Consider the following 23,625-nt stretch of genomic DNA (forward strand, 5'->3'; position numbering starts at 1 on the left):
TATTATTGGGTGAAAGGAAAAGTTAATTTGAAATTTAATAGACATATCAAATTGCATTAATCAGGTCCACCAATAGTGTTTGATATTGCTTGTTAGTCTATGCTTGCTGTCAGTGAGTATTGATGACATTTTAATTATTATAAAGTTGGCTGATGAAAAATGGCATTTAATTGTTACATTGATTTTCAAACATCTAATTTTGAGTGAGGTTGAGCATTATCTTGTTATATGTGCATTGACAATTGGTTAATTTTTTTTCTATGAGTTTCATTGCATACACTTTTTAAATTGGGACTTTGCAAATGATACTAATGTGCCACAATGTTTTTCTTTAGATATTTTTTTACTTAGCCTGAATCTTACTGGAATTATTCATTCACCGACATTTGTTAGGTCCAATGAAAGGATCTTCTGTATTTTAAATCTCGTAGTAGACCTGTATCTACTATTAATTGGTGAAAGAAAGAATGAATGGAGTGTTAGGGGAGGAGGAACAATGGGAGGAATTGTTAGTAAACATTTATATTATACTCATTCAGACATAAATAGCTATTTATTAACAGAGGAATCATTTGCCCCATAAAGTGTTGGAAATGTACCCCTTAAAATTTTCCTCAGTTTTTCAAGTGAAATAAATTAATGATAAAAAGAAGAAGAAGAAGAAGGAGAAGGAGAAGGAGAAGAAAGAAAGGAAGCATGCAAACTAGGTGCCCTCTTTATGCTTTTGGCTTAAGGCAGTCTTCATCTGGACATTTAAAAATGTGTAGAAAACAGTTGATCTTAGCACTTTATGCATTTCATAAACATTGAAACTCTTAATGAACATTTATTAGAAAGGGGACAATAAAAGAAATTACTTTGGTTTGGGGCCATTAAAATGTAAGGTTAGTACATAACAACTCAACTCTTAAACTAGTTCACTCTGGAAATTATTTTTATATTCATCCTTGGATTTGTGGTGAATGTCTAACAGAGCTCCTAAGCACCATTGAGGAAATCAGTAGTGTTTGCACCTCTAACCATGAGATGAGAAGAGAACTTTATTCTTAGTCCAGGGATGGGAATTTGGGCTTAAGAAATTGAATCTGGGGGCAGACTCCTGTTGTTCCTTATTGTCACACCATTGGATTTGGCTTGATTTTACAGGCTCTCTTTCTTTCCCTAACTAAGCAGAGAAGTGCTATGCCACCAGGGAGTAAATCTGAAATTACTCTTTTCCTTTATTATTGCTCTTTGCTTTGGCAGAGAAGGGACATTTATTATATCTGCTTATAAAATTAAATGGAGACTGACAAATGAGCAGGAAATGGAGAACCTTTATTTATTATTATTAGGTGTCTTGAGCATAAGCGTAATAATAGTCCACCTGTTAACATACTCAAGAAATGTTATGTTCAAAGCTAAAAATCTGTGCCTTATTATTTCTTGGTTTTTCAAATGAATTGTATATTCAGAACCTTTCCTTCAATTTTTAAATCTTGTTTCCATCCCATATTTATTATAATCTCATATAAAATTAGGATGTGCAGATACTTTGGCCAACTAAAGAATGGCGTGTAGGAAGTGATAAAGGCATGATGAAAAGCATTAATTAATTGAGGAAAGGTTAATGTGATTAATACAAAATAGCTCATCCAATTCAATTGTAAATGAACAAAAATATAGATTTTTCACAAAAGAAACACATATTATTGATAGATAAATAAGTAGATGTTTAACAAAACTTATACATAGAAAAATAATAATCAACAAGGAGATGACATTTTGCACCTATTCCACTGGCAAAACTTTAACTCTGATATCACCAAGTATTGGAAAGAATGTGTAGAACAGGGCCTCTTACACATTGCTAGCTGGAGTGTAATTTGTATTTTTACTTTGGGTAACAGTTTGTTATTATTGTGTGAAGTAGAACATTCACATGCTCTACTACCTACGTATTCCTCCCTAGATATTTACCATAAGAAGATGGTTGCATGAGATGGTGTATTCAGAAAACTGTATACACACACACACACACATATATACACATATGTATATATGTACATATAAATTATATATGTAATGTATATGTAATTATATATATGCACATCTATATACATGTATCAAAGTCAGTTATAATACATATGTATAGACAAATATGAGTACAGACTCGTATATGCATATATATGTGTACATATGTTTGTCTAAAAAAAGTGTTAAGTCTGTTTCAAAATTTTAATGGAGGTATCAGGCAATCCATGATCTTCTTATTCTTTCCTTTATCACTCTGCATAGTTACTATTTTATGCATATTTACATAGCTGTAGCTGTAGTTCACTCATGTTCATGACTACTGTAGGATATTCCATGCTTTTCATGTTATTTTCATGTTTATATGGTTTATCATTATTTTCATTCATTACAATATATTTGTTGTTATATGATATTAAAATTTTACTGGCTATCCTGTATTTTTATTTGCTAAATCTACTGTGAATGGCACTGTGTCAAAAGACAAAAGTTATGATTAATCTATTTCTGTGCACCCAAGGTCCATTAAGATAAAAACATTAATAAGTTTTACACTATCTATCTATCTATCTATCTATCTATCTATCTATCTATCTATCTATCTATCTATCTATCTATCCACACAATAATATCAAAGATAGAAAATAGGAACAAGTTGATAGCAAACATGGTATTGGTGAGGAATATATCAGAATATATAACAAATAAGATTCATTTTAGTTACTAGCCTCTGTTCGCTCTTATTGTGGGGGATTATTACTGGTAATGTTTAATTAATGATGCCATACAAATTTTAAATAGGCATTTAAACAAGAAAAATTTTAAATATTTTTTTATGAAGCAATATTGGACGTTGTATTGTCCTATCTTTTTAAAAATACAGTAATTGCAAAGTTCTCAGTAGCCATCTGCTTGTCTATGCCAGAAATAAAATCATGTTACTGACATAAATGCTTGAAATGTGCATATCATATTTTGAAATATTAACTCTATTATTTAAGTCTCTGAAATCATACTAATATTTACCTGATGGAATATCATAGGAAAAAATGAATGTAAGTAATTTGCTACTGGAGAACTCTACTCCACCTATCTTATCTTTTAAGCTTTATATTGAACATATTATATTAGGCCACGATGAGGAAACCTCATCCAGAATCTCTAATGTGATATTTTTCAGGACTTCCATAATTTTTAATTTCTTTATATATGCTATATTCTTTAGTGTGGCTGTACCTGAATGTAAAAGCATTTTTTAAGAGGAGAATGTTTGAAATATGATTGGAAAGCATTAAGGCTATTTGAAGAATCGGTAGACTAGCACAAACTGAAGTTCAAAGAAATTATTTGCATACATATGCAAATTACAATATCCCTTTCCTTCTGTCTCCCACCAAAGTTTTCTGATTTATTGACTTTTTGAGTGGAGAAATATTGCTGTTCTTCTCTTGAAAGTCACCTTGTCTACCTCTCCCTTTTTTTATGTTAATAGAATTTAGAGGCCATTAGTTTTCACCTTCTATTAAAAATAAAAATAGTTTTTAAATGTTTTAGTGTATGGCCTATGATCCAAGTCAATAAAAGATTAATTTGGCTGTTGACGTTCATTGAGCAATAAAGATGTCTGTGAGGTACTCTATATGGGTTAGTTGGTACTGATTCAATAGCCTTCCACACTACTTACTACTTGTACCATAATATTTTCTGCATTGAATTGTTTTACAAAACATTCTAGCATCAATAAAATACATGATGCCAAGAAATAAAAAAGAGAAAGGTCATCTATTATGTTTATACAACATGAATGCTGTGGGTTTTACAAAGAAATATCATTCAAGCATTATACTAAGTAACTAGGCAGTTAAGAAAAGCGAACGTGGAAAAATACTCAATAAAATATCGTGACTTTGAAGTTCCTTGCCTATAAATACAATTATGGCTTTGTTTAGAGTTATGTGATAAAAAACAATCGATTATCCTCTTCCTCTTTCCTTTCATTTGAAACCAGACAGAGAAAGAGAGCATGTCTTTGGCATACACCGTGGACCACAATTCAGTTGACCTCTTTTCTTCTCTTGATCATCTTTTCCTCTTTGTCCACTGGATAGTAACCATTCTCTCTCTCCCCATCCACATAAGGTCAATTGGCTTTCTAAAACCCTCCCTCATATTTGTTTCATGATCGCTTTCAGATTTCACTGTAAAAGAAACATATTCATAATATATACTTAATCCCATATTTGAAAAATCAATATTTTTATCTTTTTTAGAATAAGAGATGACTTTTCTAAACATTTTTGTCAAGTATCAATAAATTAAAAATGAAACGTGGTAATGAGGTAAGTTATAGCCCAAATAAAGTAAACATAAGGCGCGCGCGCGTGTGTGTGTGTGTGTGTGTGTGTGTGTGTGTGTGTGTGTAGAGAGAGAGAGAGAGAGTTTGGTGGGGTGGAGGTTGAGGGAGAAGCAAGAAAAGACCATAGGGTCCACCTAAGACTTACTTTCTTGTTTTCATCATTCGTTAACTATTGAAAATGTGCCCATCTACACTTTAAGTCTTAAAGGATCGTCCAGCTCAATTTTCTGGACAAGTTTTTTGTTTGTTTGTTTGTTTGTAAATATAGATGCTTTTACATGTTTTTTCGTTTGTTTGTTTGTTTTAATCACCAGCTTGTTATAAGGTCTAGAAAAACACTCACTTGACCTGCATAGTTCCTATGCTTCTATCATTTCTCAATCTTAAAGAAACCAAGCCTTTCTTCCCAACTTTTGTTAATTTTAACCCCATCTCATTCTTCTCTTTTTGCTCAGTCCTTTCTCAGGCTCAAGGCATACAACTGTATATTTTATATTTTCTGCTACTTCTGACATTCAACTTTGTGTTTAATGATTTCTTGCCATGATCTTCAATGTCTGACATCTTGGAACACCATCATTATCTTATTTCTTCTCTAGTTATAATGTTACTGTCAAGAGTGAATCATTGCAATGGAGCCTCTTAATAGGAGCATTACTGCGGCAATAAAAATTGTAAATTGCAGTTCCAAACAATCTAGAAGAGCAATCATGAAACAGTGATCAATGATTAGATGAACTGCACATATAATTATATACATATGAGGTCAGATGAATCACTTGAGCTTAAAAGGATGGGTAAGGCTAATAGTGGAGAATTGGAATGATATTTTAGTGAAATACAATTTGAACAAGGATCAGGGAGGATGAAGGTATTTTAACAAAACTACAAGAGAAAGAAAACAGGCACATATATAACATAAAAGTAATAGTAAACAATACTCATAATAAGTACATTGTTACAGATCCACCCCCAGCAGAATGTTTTCTGAAGTGTTTTGCCCTTCTTATTTGGTTAGGATGGATTTGCATTAGACATAAATTTTCATCTGAAACCCCACATAACTGATTAATGATGACTCTCCCACATATCTCTCAAGCTGCAGGTTTTTTTTATAAAAATATCCTGAACTATTGACTATGTGTCATAACCATAACACATCCAAAATTGGCATATCTAAAATTTTTCTCAAAATATGCTGTTTTATTTATTTTTTCCTTTTTCTCAGCTTAGGTTGCAGTAGCAACTTTCACCTAGTGATAAACATTTAAAAACCCAGAATTGTTTTTGTACACATCTTTCTTTCTCAATCTTCAAATCTAATCAATAAGTTACTTTGTCCCTTGCATATGTCCTCTTTCCTCTGTGCCCTTGCTTCTTTCTTACTTTCTTAACATTGTTTACCTGGATGGTCATGAAAGCCTCTTACCAGATCTGGTGACTTCAAGATGTCAACAGAGTCAACTCATTTTCCCAACTTCCAGAGTAATTGTTTTAAATTCAAATCTGATTCTGTTGCTTTCTTGGTTTTAAATCTCACCATTTATGAAAATAGTGATCAACTCTGTCATATTCATATTGGCGGTAATACATGCATTATTAACATTAGCAGTAATTCGTGGGGCTGGCCTCCATCTCTCCAGAAGTCTTTTTAAGCTACTCATGCATTTTTCTGAAGGTCATTCCCATCATATAGTCTATAATTTCACGTAACTGGAAAATCGCACAGGATCATGAAGTTTTCACTTACATGACCACCAAGTACATGCAAAGAATACCATACTGTTGTTTAAGTCTCATTTCATCTTTTCCCCTCCCTCATTCTTATGGCAATTATTTACCAAAAATTTGCAAACTGGCATCCCTGAGACAGAATCTGGTCCCCACATATATTTAGAAGTACCGGGTGTCATTTAAAAATCATGAGATTTTAAATTAAAACTTGATTGCTAGCTTATCTTGAAAAACAATTGGAGCACTAGAAATTCTATACACCCTTTCCTATAAAATCATGATTATGTGGAACTGAGGGGCTACTGCCTCTTTAAATAGTGTGACTACTCCATTTGGCCTCAGTTTACCCAGACAGCTTAATTCTTCCACCACATATCCAGTTACATAAGGCGTTTGGGTTTCTGGTCCCTTCTCTACTATGGACTACAGAGAAACTTAGTGCTAGTCTTATCTCGCCCAATATGGATGGAGAAACTTCTAGTGGAGTTTATTTTTCAACTTGGGAACGCTTTCAGTGTGTACCATGGTGCTCATCATATTGTGAATGTTCAATAAATGAGTCTTGGTAGAATAGAATGATACATACACGTGAGATACTACAAAATCTTCCTAAGCTTCTTAAAACCATGCATTTGTTTTTCAACTTGAACAAATGTCTTGTCTTCCTGTTTAATTGGTTTACTTAACCACCTGCGTGTTTATTTTTCTCTGTTTATCTTACCTTGCTTGGCTTTAATTGAATGTTCCTAGATGGCAGAGTTCATGCATTTTAATGCCCTTTCTACCACTTTCAGTGTCAGAAAAATACACTGGTAGGCACCATTGCTAAATAATACTAATAAACACACATAGAAAATATTTCTGCATTCTTTTATTTCAATAGTAATTAAGTGATTGAATACATAGGTAACATAATAGTATTTTTAGCAATAACAAATTTCCCAAAACCCTAATTCAAAGTCATATAAATTTGACACTCAACCAAACTATTTTTATTCTGTAATTAGGGTCAATGTAGACCCAGGCGTTGTCCTGTGGCTGTTAGGAAGAGTTAATCTCCCAGATGCAACAGATGATAACATTAATGGCTTACACTAGGAGGGATTTGCCTGAGACTTAACTAAGCTGCAAGGATGTGTTCCTTGCATGTGTCATCAGCAGCAAGTCTTTGCAGCACCAGTGACCTGTGCACAACTCTCTAAATTCAGAGAAGCTTCAGCAGTTTTCCCCTGGATAGGTATTTGGAAAGTTTCCCGGTGTGTATGCTGCATAAGCTGGAGGCAGCATAGTGATAATTAATAAAGTGCCAGACTGGATAATTGTAGGAACTGTAAAAAAATACTAAAATGTTGTTACCAGAGGTAGAGATGCACCTGTGAATGTGTGAAGTTAATTTGTGTGAGGAACATCACATGAGAGGAGAGGGGGGCAAGGGAGGTGAGGTTTTCTTTAAATAATTCAGACTTCAGATAGGGAAGCTCTATTGAAAAAAAAAAAAAGGAAAGAAAGAAACTTCTGCTGGTGAGATAATGCAGAACTTACTAAAGGAATTCCTCCTGTATTCTTCCGTTATATATGTTCCCTGTGATCTTGAGAAACGTTTAAGATTGTGGCATTAAAGTTTTCTGATCTCCATAGGACAGAATGATAGCATTCCTCTCTTATCCGATTTTGAAATAACAATAAATTTCTCTTTACCATGGGACAATACACCTCCAGATACAGGATACAATAAAGTCGAGAGAGATCGCTTTGTGTTCTCAAGGTCACCTTAGATCCCCCCTCCCCAGAGACTAATAATCTCCATCAAGTTTCAATATACAATAAGTTAATGAGAGAAAAATAAGAATGAGGATACCTACCTCCCAGTGTTGTCATGTGAAGGATTGAGAATTACTGAGAACTATAAAAAAAAACTAAGCAATTTATAGAATTTATGATAGATGATAGATCAATAGTAGCTCTATCGTTATTTTCATTGTTATTGCAATGGATTTTTGAGAAAAAAAATGAACATGTTCTTTATATGAATGATTGCTAGTGATTAATCTGACCTCCTAAAGTGTCTTATGCATGGTCTGTAGAAGATGAATGTATATGGTCAAAACCTCTAAATCTTAGCATTGCCATATAATATTTTCTCCCAGACCACTCCACTCTCTTGCATATCTGGCTCAGGATTAACACATGTTATTCCAACAGCAATTGACACCAACTGGGTGACTATTGAATTTAATCTTGACACTAACTACCCCCTGTTAGTGCAGGCCCCACAGGTTAAGGACTTGGTGACTGCCACCACTTCAGATACCAGCTGCAATTTCTGAATTCCTAGGTTATCTGCATTTCTGCCTGATATAGCTATAAATTTAGTGGTTCCCATCATCCCCCTTCAAGTTTGATGATTTGCTAGAACGACTCACAGAAAGTGCTATACGGTTGACCTGTGAACAACAAGGGGTAGGGGTGTTAGAGACACCAATCTCCACACAGTCAAAAATGCACGTGTAACTTTTGTCTCTACAGATTTCCCTTCACATTTGCAGACCCAACTGACTGGGGATCGATAACAGTATTTCTGATCCCTAGTTGGGAATCTATGCGTGGAAAACCACTGTTGGGAATGCAAAAATATTGTTTTCATTCGTGGTTGCTTGAGTCCGTAGATATGAAACCCAAGGATGCAAAGGGCTGACTGTATTTATTGAAAAAAATCTGCATATACGTGGACCCACCCGGTTCAAACCCATGTTGTTCAATGGTTAACTGTACTGATGATCACTGGCTTATAAAGATACAAATGAAGAGCCAGATGAAGAGATAAAGGAGTGAATCCAGAAGGGTCTCATATCTCTGTCTCTGTGGAGTTGGGGTGCGCCAACCTCCTAATACATTGATAAGCTAATAACAAGGAAGCTTCTCCAAATCTAATTGTTCAGAGGTTTTGTTTTGTTTTGTTTTGTTTTGTTTTTGAGTTTTCATGACCTAGTCGTGGATGCCAATAATTGGCCACGTGACTGAACTTCATCTCCTCACTTCCACTCTTCCTAATGTCCAGGTAGCGTTAATAGTTCTAACCCTCTAATCAGGAGAAACTATCTAGCCCCTCCTCCCTGCCCTATACCTTCAGTCATCTCATGAGTATAAACCAGGGATGATCAAAAGGGACTAAGTATTAATAACAAAAGATTATCGCTCAAGAAATTTTAAAGTCTTCAGGAGATCTGTACCAGGAACACATAATTATATGTGTGTATATTTTCTATTATTCCACACAGACTTTGCCAAATATTGATGATTCTGAGTTTCTTATCCTGCCCATTATTTTGGGGGTGTTTCTAAGTAAGAAAACCTTCACTTTATCCTTTTCTGTTTTCTGGAGAATAGTCTTGTTGAAACTACCCTGACATAGGCATATACAATTTTTGATACATGTATTTCTCTGCAAAAAACTATACAAACTGGTTTGCCTAAAATTTATATACAGTTTATTTTTTTGGTTTCTATTTTGTAGGCTTTTGATGCATCGACTCAATTTGCTTCACTTATGAAGTTAAATGTAGTCTATATTTCAAATAAAATCATTTCTCCAACCTCAATATCTCTGCTTCATTTTATTTTCAATTTTTTCTCACATTACATCTACTCAATGATCAAATTATAGATTCAAGATCAATCAAGTACTGTGTAGTTTTATATATAACTTCATATATATATAGATAGATGCATATATATGTATGTATGTATGTATGTATGTATGTATGTGTCTATATCTATATCTATATCTATATCTATATCTATATATATATATATATATATAATCAATTATGTGTTTGTGTATTGCATTTTAATATCTTTCACTCTGGGAGTTGACTTTTAAAAGATTCTGTCTTTAATATAGTGTCTTCTTTCTCTATAAATATACAACCTGTAAGAAAATTCAGTCCTAAAATCAGGATACCACAGAATTTCATTATTTTTTTCCTTTGATTAATTGAACATGCAAATATAAAAGCATTTGGTTGCTTAGGTAGTTAATGAGTTTTTGCTTTTTGTTTTTTATCCTGAAAATATTAGCATAGTCTTTAAGTGATAACATGTAGAAAAGATATGCTAGCAATTTTTTTCTTAATGAAATGTCTAATGTGTCCTCTTCAAGTTTTTATATCCATGTGTATAATCACACATACATACATGCATGTGCACATTTATTACAGAAATGAGAATGGCTATTTCACAGTGTTATAATAATCAATATTTTTTTTATATTTATATATCCAAATGCATGTTAATATCTCTGTTATTAAGCTTTTTAAAATAATTGTTTCCTTTTGTTTTTAGGTAACCTTCAAAGCTTCAAGACATTCAGTTTCACCAGATTTAAAATATGTTCTTCTAGCATATGATGTCAAACAGGTAAAGGAGTGATCTGGTTTGAAAAGCTTTTCTTTGTGATACATCCAGGTGACAGTTGATAGTTTTCCTTGGTTATCTACTCACCTAGAGAAAAATGGCATATCTAATTGTTGCAGGGGTCACTGATGACCAGTACTGCATAAGGAAAGTTTGGGGTAATGTCCTTTCAATGGCTGGAAAATAACTGGGACAATCTGCCATGCGCCGGTGCTGGTCCAAGTCCATCTCTTTTAGAGGAGAGTGTTTCAGGGATTAGCCAATCTGACACCTGGGGGCTTTTCATATTTTCAGGATAGCCTCATTCTCTACTTGAGTGTTTCATGTGTGTGTAGATTAGGGAATTTCCTGATGGCTGTGACCTGAGTGGCAGTGTGGATAGTGGGATGGGATTGGTAGAAACATTGATCCATGTTATAGGCAGTGGGCTCTTTGGTAGTGTTTGGACATAAGCCTTGTGATTGTAGGAAATTCTATAGTGGGACAAACCAAGAAATTAATTCTGAACAAATGGAATATTCTAATTGCATTAGGGTTTCAGTATTCCATGTCAGCTTTACAGCACAATTAGGGCAGTATGTATGGTTGTTGAGTTTTTGTAGATATAATTCACACTGTTAAAAATTCAAATACATGTTGAAAATCCAGTTCAGCAGATTGGTTTCTGCAGAAAAGAAGTGACTGGAAATCATTCAAGAATGTTTTATGTGCTTTAAGATGGACAATAAAAAATATAGATTTAAGGAAGGAAAACCTCATCTAATGCATTGAAAGCTTTTGAGCACATGAAATTTCACAGTTTAAAGGATCTTCTGTTTGATGGTTTTATTCTTTTGAAATACACACACATCCTATATTTTTAGATGAGTTTATATATATTTTTATTTCAAATAATTAATTTACACTGAAAAACACAGGGAGATTGCAAATTCAGTCTTTGATAGATAGCAGTCAATTCAGACTCCTCCGGACTTGACGTTTTGGAGAGAAAACAAAACAAACCTATAAATCTTGTTCAGCCCAAATTAAACAACTTGAATCTCATTCTATTCTATACAGTTTATACTGAGATAGTAATTTGGGATTATTCATAATTTTAGAGTAATTAAATGTCACGATTACCGTGCATGTGTGTGTGTGTGTACAAGTATAATGCATATTAACAAAGATGGAAAAAACAAGTCATACAAAATCGAACCATCCAAATGCATCCTCTAGAATTATTTTCATGTGTTTTATTCTTTTTATTCCCACTTATATGAAAGTAGGGAAACAAGCGTTATGATATATTAAGCATTGTTTTAGGAAGATGCTGTTATTCTGATTTCAGAGAGAAAAGGCAATCTCAGAACAGCTGGAAAATGCAGAATGAGACAGATTTAGAAATTTACCCTAGGTTTTTCAAGTAAGATGTGATACTAGTTGCATCTCAACAAATTGGTTTTGTACAATTATACAATTATTGGTCTTTATCTTCATTACATGGCAAATGAGCTGAACTAGAAAAACTCAATTAAAGGCTGGATTCCAGCTTACAGATTCTTCCGATTGTTGGAACTCTGTTTCCATGTTTTAAAATGTTTTGAAAATTTTTGAGTATACACTTTTTTTCTTAAATTTATTTCTGTGGTATACATTTCCACAAATGGAATTCTGAGTGAAAGGATATAGCAGACTTTATAATGAAACTGAAATTCACAATAGTTACAAAATTAGCTATTTTAAAGTGTACAATTCAGTGGCATTCAGTACATTCACAATGATATGCAACCACTGCCTCCATCTGGTTCCAAAACATTTTACTCACCCCAAAAGAAGCCCCAAATCCATTAATTCGTCATTCTCCATTCTCCCCTACCCCACCCTCTCTAACAATCTGATTCCTTTCTCTATGGGTTTACCTATTCCGGACATTTCATGTAAATGGAATCATAAAGTATGTGATGTTTTCAGTCTGACTTCTTTCACTTAGTATAATATTTTTGAGTTTTATCCACATTAGAGTATGTATCAGTACTTTATCCTTTTCTATGAGTGAACAGTATTCGATTGTATGCATGTACCACAGTTTCTGCATACGTCCATTGATAGACATTTGTTGTTTTTCTACCTTTTGGCTATTATGAATACTGGTGCTATGAATGTTTGTACACAATAATTTTTTGCAAACCTATTTTCAAATTTGAGGGTATATATTGAGGTGTGGAATTGCTGGATAATAAGATAATTTTACATTTAACTTTTTGAGGGGCCGCCAAATTGCTCTCCAAAGTGCTGCACCAATTTACATTCCCATTAGCAATGTATGAGAATTCCAATTTCTTAACATCCTCACCAGTAGTTATTTTCCATTCTTCTTATTATAGCCATCCTAGTGAGTATGAATTGATTATCTCATTGTGATTTCGGTGTACATCTGCCTAATAACTAATAATGTTGAGCATATGCTTCTTGGTTATTTGTATTTCTTTGGAGAAATGTCTATCTAAGCCCTCTGCCAATTTTTTTTTTCTTTTTGTAGTTCAGTTTAAGAATTCCTTATAGTAGGCCTTATCAGATATGATTTGCAAATATTGCCTTCTTTTTAATAGGTTGTCTTTCCACTTTCCTAATAATGTACACTGATTCATAAATTTTAAAAATTCTGATGATGTATGATGTATCTATTTTTTTCTCTTGTTACACAAGCTTTTAATATCATATCTAACGATCCATTGCCAAATTCAAGGTCATGAAATTTTACCCCAATAATTTCTTCTACGAGTTTTAGTTCTTATATTTAAGTTCTTGATCCATTTGGAATTAATGTTTATATATTGTGTGAGATAAGAGTCCAGGTGTAACACATTTTAAGGGTCTTGTTATATATTGAAAAACTGTTTTTCAAAATGATTATGTTTGTTTATACTGCCCTTAGGCAATATGCAGCCTGCTTATTCCCATCTTTACCAACATAGAAATATACCTTTAAAAAAGTTATTATTATATTAGTAGATTATATATAGCTTAACTACTAATCAAATATATACACACAATCAGTATTAGTTTTATAGCAATATAATTTTTATAATTATAATAAGTTTTATAGTAAAATAATAAATGCATTGCCCCAAATTTAGTGACTTGAATAAAAACACTTAACTGTTTGCTCACAATTTGTGCATACCGGGAATTTGGGATTGGCTTAGGTGTGTGGTTTGGGCTCAGGATATCTCATGAAGTGGCACTTGGCTATCAGCTGGGGCTGCAGCCATCTGCTAGCTTGCCCGAGGCTGGAGGATACACTTCCAACGAAGATCAGTCATATGGATGCCAAATTGGTGCTGGCTATTGGCATGAGGCCTCAGGTTTCTCCACCTGCAGTGCGGCTTGAATGTCCTCAATACATGCTACCTGGATTTCCCCAGAGTAAGTAATGCAAAAGACAAAGGTAGAAACTACAATGCCTTGTATGATCTATGCTCAGAAGTCATCTGTTGCTTTCACTGCATGGTTTTCCTTGGTCACAGAGTCAGCTCTAATTCAGTGTTGGAGAGGACTACCAGGAGGTGAGGATCGGAGAGGACCATATTATAGATGTGGTCGGATAGTCCCCAAATGTTTCTCGTTAATCCCACATGCAAAGTATACCCAGTGTCTCCAAGGCCCCCAGTGTCCATTCGTTACAGTCCAGCATTTTAGGAAGCAGATCAAGTCAAGGGCCTGAGAAGCCTCCTCAGGCCTAGTTCCTTGACTCCAGGGACCTGAGTCATTTACATATTCATATATATTTACATCCATATAAACATAAAGATACACATATATTTTAGGCATGAATACAGATACAGATATTTACTTTACGTATTTACATATGTGTTTGAATGACCGTTTGGCTAACATTCTCAGAATATAATCTCAGTTGTGTTAGTTTTATTGTGAATAATGTGCTGATATACTCTATTCCTTTGTCTTTTGTCCTCTCGGTATTTTTTTAAACATCTATTCATGTAATTCAACTATTAGTTTTATTGCCCTTTCTTTAAAAATATTACCATTTGGGGGGAATGATTATTTATTATTTATTTACTTATTTATAAATTCATTCTGTGCCCCTTTTGAGATGTAAATCTCTTTAAAGCTATTTGACTGTTTATAACTCAGGACTGGGATTTATTTTTGACTTAGAGAAAGTCTGAATGTGGTGATAAACTTTAGCTTTTACTTTGTTGTGTTTTCTTTTGACTGTAGACTTAGAAAAATACCCACCAGTATTATAAATATATAATTGTACTTTTTTTCTACTTTTATATACTTTTATGCATAAATATGTCATTTTATTTTTGTTTATGGTGACAAGTGAAAAATACCTATCTTCCTAATGATTATACTAATGGGAAGATCTATCTTTTATATGAGTGAAGGTAATCATACCAAGTTACCTGGGAAGACTTCCAAGGAATATTTTTCATGTATTATTAGGTCATACAACACAATAGAAAGATGTAACCTGTCTTGTAAGTGCCACACATGTCCTCAGCCTCAATTTCCCCATGGCTCTAATGAAGAGGAAGAAATATGAATACTTCTCAAACTTACTATCCTGAATAATTGCCTTGTAAAAAGAAAGACGTGATAATAATCTTGCCTCAGGGTTTCTGTGAAAGAACAACTATAAAGGACCTAGCACTGTTTTTTTGTTTGTTTGTTTTTGTTTGGAGTCACTGGTACCTTGCTCAGTAGAGCTGATTTAGTTTTCTCTCTCTAGCAAAGTCCTCAATATGAGCAAAAGGCTCATTACTTGGTGAAGGACAAATTTAGAAGGTATTTTATAGGTCACCAACTGAGTTCTGCATATTACCTGTGGGCAACCAGTGTTGAAACACTCATCTGTGGTTACCAGTGTTGAAATACTTTATTCAGAACTTGCATTGATACAATCATTGTGTCTAAAGTATGAGAAGTATGATTCTGGCTTTTTTTTTATCCTTTTCCATGTGAATTATACTATTTTAACAATGCTATAAGGATCCGAGATTATAGTGTGCAAGTCATAAAGCAAGTATAATTAATAATATACTCACAGGTTTATGGACAGTTTTTAAAGGTTCTGTATCAAGAACTGCATTATAAATAAATAGTGTAAAATATAAAACAACAATTCTTAGTACTGTGCAAAGAAGCCAAAATAATATTTTTGCATTAATATGATATATATTTTATCAAACTTGGAATGATTTTTTTCTCCTTTGATTAGAAGTATTAATTAATTCTGATACAATAATATGAAGACTATTTTCTCCCATGTAAATTATTTGTGCTCCATAATATTAAAAAAATTAATTTCAACAAATTGAGCAGCTGCTTTTCTTTTCTTTTTCTAGTCAGATTAATGCTTCCCATAGTTTAGGTCTGTAATATGGGTCCTAGCTCATTTCTGCTCCAGAGAAATTAAGAATGTGTTAATGCTTGTAGTAGGGATATATAGACAGATTAAAATGAATGCGTCTTGACTGTTAGCATCTTACAGTTTGGTAAAGGCTCTAAGATTCCACTAACTATATTACAAAGGGAAAAGATGTGTATAAATGGCGGAAAGAGGAAGAAGAGATAAATTGTGACTGGAAGGAAAGATGAGTCTCCCTGTAGGGAGATAGAGACTAAATGTTTTAAAAGACTGTCCTGCTGCAGGGGCACTTTGGGGTAGTCTTGTGGGAGTCTTCTGCCTTTCTCTCTGCATCTTTCCAGAGGAGAAGTCTACTGGGGGTAGCAGTATTTAAACCTGATTCCCTCTGCTGAAGTGCCTTGGTGGTGGGTGGGGATATCTCTGGTAGTTCAATTATTTTCCGCCCAGCCTCTTTCTCACAGTTGCAGAACTTGTCTGACCCTTGTAGACATCTCAGTTGGTGACTGTTTACACAGAAACAGACTCTGAAGCAAAACAAACATAGAAACCTTCAGGTGGATGCCCCTGAAATACTGGAGAAAAGAGCAGAAAATCAGACAATCTTGAACACTTCCCTCTTTTTTTAATGGTAAATTTGCATGATCAAAGATCAAGTAAATAGAAACAAAATAAGTCCCACCTCGTATATCCAGATTGTTGAGTTTATCCAACAGTTTTTTTCAGAACCTAATGATATTTGACAGAAATATTTCTAAAATAAATTGCATATTATTAGACCAAGGAGAGAGAACCCACTAAGTGCTTTTGTCTCTGGCTTGTGACTAGGTTCAAAGTAGGAACCTTATTACTCTATAATTACTCAGCAGGAATTTTCCTGCCTGCATGCTCTCATCTGCACTCTTGTCTGAAGGACAGAGTAAGGATGAATGGAGTCCTAGAGAGAAACACAGGTATTGTATGATGTCACTTATGTGTGGAATTTTTAAATGCCAAACTTGAATAAACAGAATAAAATGGTGGTTACCAGGGAATGGCAGTGGCGGAACAGGACAGAATTTTTTAGGGTACAAGCATACGAATAGTGAATAAGCCCTAGAGATCTAATGCACAGTACAGTGAGTATAGATAATATTGTATTATAATTATCAAACTTGCTAAGAGACTAGAATTTAATTATTCCAACTACTTAAAAGATAGGATAATTATGTAACATAATAAAGGTGTTAATTATTGTTACAATGGAACTCATATTACAATTTATAAATGTATGAAATTAACACATACACCTTAAATTTACATAGTATTGTATGTCAAATGTATTTCAATTATAAAAGAAGAGTTCTGCGAATGGAGGATTAATGTGCTAACATCATCTCCTGTTTGAGAGAAATGACAGGGACCCTAACTGGTGTTCCTTCCATCACTCTTGTGCCTTTTAATCAGTTTTCCATACTCAAGCTAAATTGATCTTCATAAAAAGGAAATCTGATTGTCATTGTGGGGACAGAGCCCCAAAAAGCAGTTTCCAGGCTCTCGGCCTCACATAGAAGGGTGCTGGCTCAGGTAGTAAATGGCCATCGACTGTGATCAAATGGCCATCAGCTGTGGCTAGTTGGCCGTCAGCTGTAACCAGTGAGCCATTAGCCATGAATATAACTGCCGTGGCTAGGCTAGGAGAAGAGGCTAGCAGAGAAGAAAAGAGAGAAAAGGGGGAGCTAGCAAGAAGATGGTGGCTGAGTCTGCAAGCGGCACAGTGAGGGTTGAGAATTGTGTTGCTCCTGGTTCCTGTGTCTCCAACCCAGCCGCCAGTGAGAGTATAGTGGTGTGACTCCCCTACCTATGGCTCCGTGGGTGTTCCTTTTTGGCCTCACCATGTCCTGCGTTCTTGTGTGGGGAGCAGGAGCAGAGACCCCACAGTCCCCGCCTGACGCCCCGCACGACACTTGGCGAAGTCGGCAGGATCCCCTGCACTACAGTCATCCTCTGTTTCAATCTTCCCAAGGCTTTTTGGGATAAAGACCAAGAGTCATAGTACAAACTGCCAGGCTCTGCCTGACTTTCCAGCCTCACCTCCCACTCTCCTCAGGTGCTTTTAGCATTTCTGGGATACCCTACAATCCCTTGAAGCACCACGTTGCCTCCCATTGTGGGACTTTCACTACTCTTCTGCCTGGAGCAAACTCTTGCCCCATGTTCTTTCCTTCATATCGATAAGTTGTACTTACTCTTTAGATGCCAAGTCAGTCATACCTTGCCTCTACCATCAGAGCTATTCCAGACTTCTCTGACTCCGTCAAATTTCCTATCATAAGTTTCATGCTACTCTATGTCCCTTCTATAAAATGTATCACAACTGTAATTGTGTCTATCACAAGGCCTGGCACAGTGTTGCTAACAATTAGCATATAAATTAATAAACCAGAAACTCTAGCAAATTTTTCCTTAAAGTTCCAGGTGAAAGTAGTGGCTCTTCTCTATGCTTTCCTGGCATCTGGTTCATACTTACATCTTAATATCTCCCTCCCTGATAATTCATTATATTGAACATGTCCATGTATGAAAACATGTCTATTTACGTCCCTTTGACTAACCTATAAGTGCCTTAAAGTCAAGAACTTTGCTTCAGTCCTTTTAATGCCCGTTGCGTTTTCTACAGCAAATGCAACATAGTAAACAGTCCAAGTTTGTAGAACTAAAGCATTGATTCTCAATCTTGGCTGTACATGAGAATCACTTGGAGTTTTAACAATTATTAATGCTTAGGTCCCACCCTGAAGAAATCCTGATTTAATTTGTCAGGAATATAAAGCAAACATTGGAGTTTTAAAAACTCCCCCAGAGGTTGTAATGTGCAGTGAGACCACTTTGAAGACCACTAAATTTAGGTGAACTAGTATCTTTTACTACTGAGGACTTTCCAGACTCCAAACAAGGGCAACACTAGAAATAAAAATAAAAATACCAGCTTTTTCATACTGTACCTACTTTGTGCCAAAATCTTTACTGGTACACCTTTTTCCTGACAATTTCTCTTTATAATAATTATTGTTATTCTTAATTGTTTTGGTGGAAATACAGAGAGAAAGGAGATTTCCAAGCTTGCCTAGTATGACTCAGGAGTGAAACTTTTTTTTTTTTTTTTCTGGAACAGTAGTTCTCATTGTATGGTCCCAAAACCTCACCATCAGGATCACCTGGGAATCGTTAGCAATATAATTTCTTGGGCCCTGCTCAGACCCGCTGTAACGGACACTGGGGTGGGACCCACATTCGTGGATTAACAAGGCCTCCAGATGATTCTGATGTACCCTTGAGATTGAGAACCACCTTTTTAGAGGGTCCAATGTCTTAAAATCCAAGTGCTGTACCTGAGAAAAGACCGAAGCACCCGGAACTTACCTAGGTACATGACGACAATGATTTAGAACAAATATCATTTAAGAAAGAGGATATACTATGTTTTCTTTGGTATTTCAAAATAATTTGATCCTGCATTTAATGTCCAGCTGCTCTGTTCTGGCCTTGGACACTGGTCTGGCCTCATTTACCCTTCAATGTGGATGCTTTATCTGTCATGTTGTAAGTATATGTGGCTTAGTGAGGAGTGCGTGGAAATTTGGAGCAAAATATGTGAGTGTATATTTAAGCTATATATACTTACACTTTTGATTGAAGTATAACATGCATGTAGGAACACACACATATTATGAGGATCACCCCATGAATTTTGACAAACTGAACACATCCCTGTAACGATCACCCAGATCAAGATGCAGAACATGACTGCTCCTTTCCCGTAACTACAAGGGAGACCACAGCTCAAGCTTTTAACAGCTTAGAGTAGTTTTGTCTTGTTTTGTACTTGAGATAGACAGATTCACACAGTATGCATTATTTTGTGTGTCTTTACTCAACACTAAGTTTGTGAAATGTATCCGTACTGTTCAATAGTTAGACAGTCCCTTGTTCATTTTCCCTACTTTATGGTGTTCCATTGCCTATATCATAGTGTATCCATTCTACTGCTGATTGGACTATAAACAAATATGTATATATTTATATGAATAATTGATTTTGTGGTGGATTATTTTTCTGATCCTTTCTTTTCTATCCATTACCCTTTTTCTTCTTTGCCAACTATTTTAAAAAGGGACTGTGGTATCGGGAACAAACCTTTGTTGAGTGCTCACATTGTGCCTCTTACATGGGAAGTGTGTTTATCAGTTTAACTCTCCCTGTGTCCCTGCACCTTTGCCAGTGACATCATTTTCTGCAGAGGTAGGAGACTTAGAGATGTTAACTTAAGGGCCTCGCTTCTCAGCTGCAGGGTTGCGACACACTCCCAACTTTCTACTGCCAAAGCCCCTAGTCATTTGATCATACATTTGAGCATACTGTCATTTGAAAATGATCTTACATATCTTCATGGATTTATTCTCTACTCTGGCATAATTATCTTTCTATTCATTTGAAATTATATCAACTGTATTCTAATTAAGAAACATTAAGACAAATGGAACTTCTATTATATATTATTTGCGATACTCGGATAACATTTATTATACTTCTCCAGACTTAGTGGTCTTATATTTTATTTTTACATCTGCTTCTTAGAAGTTGTTTCTCAAAAATAGTCAACTAAATTACATAGGACTCATTTCAATGTCATGAATTTAATAATATTTTTAAAGAAAAGTGTTTCAAAATATAAGAACTAGATACATATTAGGGAATCTTGATGACAGATGTATGTGGTTAAGAATTGTCATCTAGTATTTAACATTTCCCACATCAGTTATTTTTTTCTGTTATTCTGAGTCAAGTCATTAATATTATCAATTTAAGTCCAGTTTACTTTATATACTATCCCAACATGCTTTAAATTATTATTCCATTTGAATTATTTAACAATTGCCTTTTAAGCCATCCTTGAAAGGTCAATTGTGTTTTATATATACGTTTCTTTTGTGAAGACAAACTAGTAAGCAGAAATAAGAATTAAAAAAAAAATCTCTTTAAAATCTCATTTATAGTTTTCTATTATTTAGATTAACACTACACACTAAACAGACTAATGGATCATTAAATTAACTATTTATTTTACATTGTCAACTTCCTTATTATGTCTTATGATTGGGGTCAAACACTTTAATTGAATTTACTGTTTCAGCATAATTAGAACTGTCCTTTATGCACAACAGGACATAAATCTTCATGAAAATAAGCTTTTTCTGAATGGAAAAGTAAAAACTGAATGAATTGTTCATGTGTCAGAGTTGCTGTCTTTATATCTGTCCTCCAGAATGGATGTTCTACAAAAAATAGTATTAGTATTCTCTAGAGACAGGTGCGTTCATTTCAGATTAGGTTTCTATTGGTCTGTAGCTCCGTAGACAAGACCCTCTTCATGACAAATATCTATTTGATCTAAGAAGTAATCTTAGTAAAATGAATCCTGCATGCACTACTGCCTGGAAAAGTAACTCTTCTCTAGTCAATGATCTCATTAAATTCTAGGTCTTAATACTTCAGTGCTTTATGATTACAGACACATATTTAAGAAGTCTGTGGGAGTAGATGATCTGGTCATGGAATTGTCTAAGTTATTAAGATTCATACACTTATGAATTAGTGGGGCACACTAATATTTCAAATAATCCTATTAATAATAAATTCAGGGAAACTGCAGTGTTGGAAATTGACTGAATTCAAATACCTGGGACGTGAGTTGACCCTGAGAGCCTCCTACCTTCCGGTGCCCATAAAATGTACCTTCTCTGTTTAGTAACTGCTGCTAAACTGCCTTCCTAGCTAACCTCCGCCCAACAAAAGAGAGGTAATAAAGCATGGAAAATATATTCATATCAATTTTGGAATGTTGTTTTCCTTGGTGAAAGCAGAAGAATCCTAGTCGGGGTGGGGGGGCGGGGAGAAGAAGAAGAAGAAGAGAACGGGAAGGAAAGAAAGAAGGAAGGAAAACTAAGTTTTGGAGGACAGTGCTTAAAACTTTGTCTCTTTTTTTGTAGTAGCTATTAATCTATCTATCATTTTATCACCATTTCAACCCCATAGCATTTATTGTCTTTTGATGTGAAAAATGATGTTTTTTATAGAAAATCTGATAATACTGAAAAATATGTAGAAGATAATTATAATGCCTGTGTTTACCTCTTTTAGAGAAAACCAGTATTAATATATTGATGTATCTCATTCAAGTCTTGTTTTTGTCGTAGATACTTATATTTTTTTCCATTTATAGTCAAAATCATTAGAACACTTTAAGAAACACTGCTTTAGCAAAATACTATCTCAGTAAGTGTTAAGGTCTTGTTCTGGTAACCTAACGCTGTGTAATCACTCCAAACCTTGGTGGCATAAAACAGTAATTCGTTATAATCATGGATTCTGTGCATCAGGAATTCTCGAAGGGCTGAGCTGTACAATTCCCACCAGTGGTCTCTTATGTGATTGCTGTCAGATGTCTGGGGGGGGCTACAGTCATCTGAAACCCTGACTGGAGCCAGCGGCTCTGCTGCCGAGGTGCCTCACTCCCATAACCTGCGCATTGATTCTGGCTGTTGATAGACAGCCTCAGGTTTTCCCGAGGTGGACCTCTCGACGAGGCTACTTGCTGTCCTCATGGCGTGGCAGACAGCTGCTCGCAGAGCGGGTGATACAAGGAGGCAGGCGGGGTCTGCAAAGCCTTTTTCGATCTGACCTTGGGACTCATAAACCTTCACTGCCACTATAGTCTACTCAGCGCACAGGGACAGCTGTGATTCCAGGTGGGAGGGGAGTACAGCAGGCGATGAAAACCAGGAGATGAGAGTCACTGGCTACCACAAATCTTGAGATGAAGGAATTCACTTGCATGAAGGCTTAGGACAGTACATAATGAAATCACTGTAGCATTCGGTGAAGATTATATGCTGAATGCTGGTGAAGTTAGGTAGCTTTGAAGTTGGCTAACTACCATGTGATTAATTAATATTATGTGTGAGAATCTCTGTTGATATATCACAAGCCTGTGTTATTTTCATGGTCCTTCCCTGTTCCGTATGATTAAACCGGTTTTATTGATTTATTAGTTGCTTTTATTTTTTTAAATTTTTAAAATTATTTATTATTTTTTCATTTACATTTTACATTCAATATTATTTTGTATTAGTTTCAGGTGTACAGCATAGAGGTTAGAGATTTATATGATTTATGAAGTGATCCCCCCGATTAGTCTACTACCCACCTGGCACTATACATACCGTGTTTCCCCGAAAATTAGACCTAGCTGGACAATCAGCTCTACTGTGTCTTTTGAAGCAAAAATTAATATAAGACCTGGTATTATATTATATTATATTATATTATATTATATTATATTATGTTATATATTATATTATATTATATTATATTATATTATATTATATTATATAAGACCCGGTCTTATATTATTGTAAAATAAGACCGGGTCTTATATTAATTTTTGCTCCAAAAGACACATTAGAGCTCATTGTTTGGCTAGGTCTTGTTTGGCTAGGTCTTATTTTTGGTGAAACACGGTATATATAATGGAATATCACTCGACCATAAAAAAGAATGAAATCTTACCCTACAGGACAACATGGATGAACCAAGAGGGTATTATGCTAAGTGAAATAAATCAGACTGAGAGAGATAAACCAGTTTTAAATGAATGAATGTATGAATGAATGAATAAATAAATCAATCA

General features: G+C 34.7%; 1 protein-coding gene across 1 annotated transcript in view; it reads left to right on the plus strand.

Annotated features, from left to right (window-relative positions):
• DPP10 (dipeptidyl peptidase like 10) overlaps positions 1–23,625 on the plus strand; it is a 614,062-nt gene that overhangs the window by 335,825 nt on the left and 254,612 nt on the right. Inside the window, exon 5 of the mRNA XM_033112250.1 lies at positions 10,445–10,519. Coding sequence (XP_032968141.1) covers positions 10,445–10,519 — 75 coding nt within the window. The remainder of the gene's footprint in view (positions 1–10,444; positions 10,520–23,625) is intronic.

This window comes from Rhinolophus ferrumequinum, chromosome 8, assembly GCF_004115265.2.
Source record: "Rhinolophus ferrumequinum isolate MPI-CBG mRhiFer1 chromosome 8, mRhiFer1_v1.p, whole genome shotgun sequence".
In the NCBI taxonomy this organism is placed as follows: Eukaryota; Metazoa; Chordata; class Mammalia; order Chiroptera; family Rhinolophidae; genus Rhinolophus; species Rhinolophus ferrumequinum.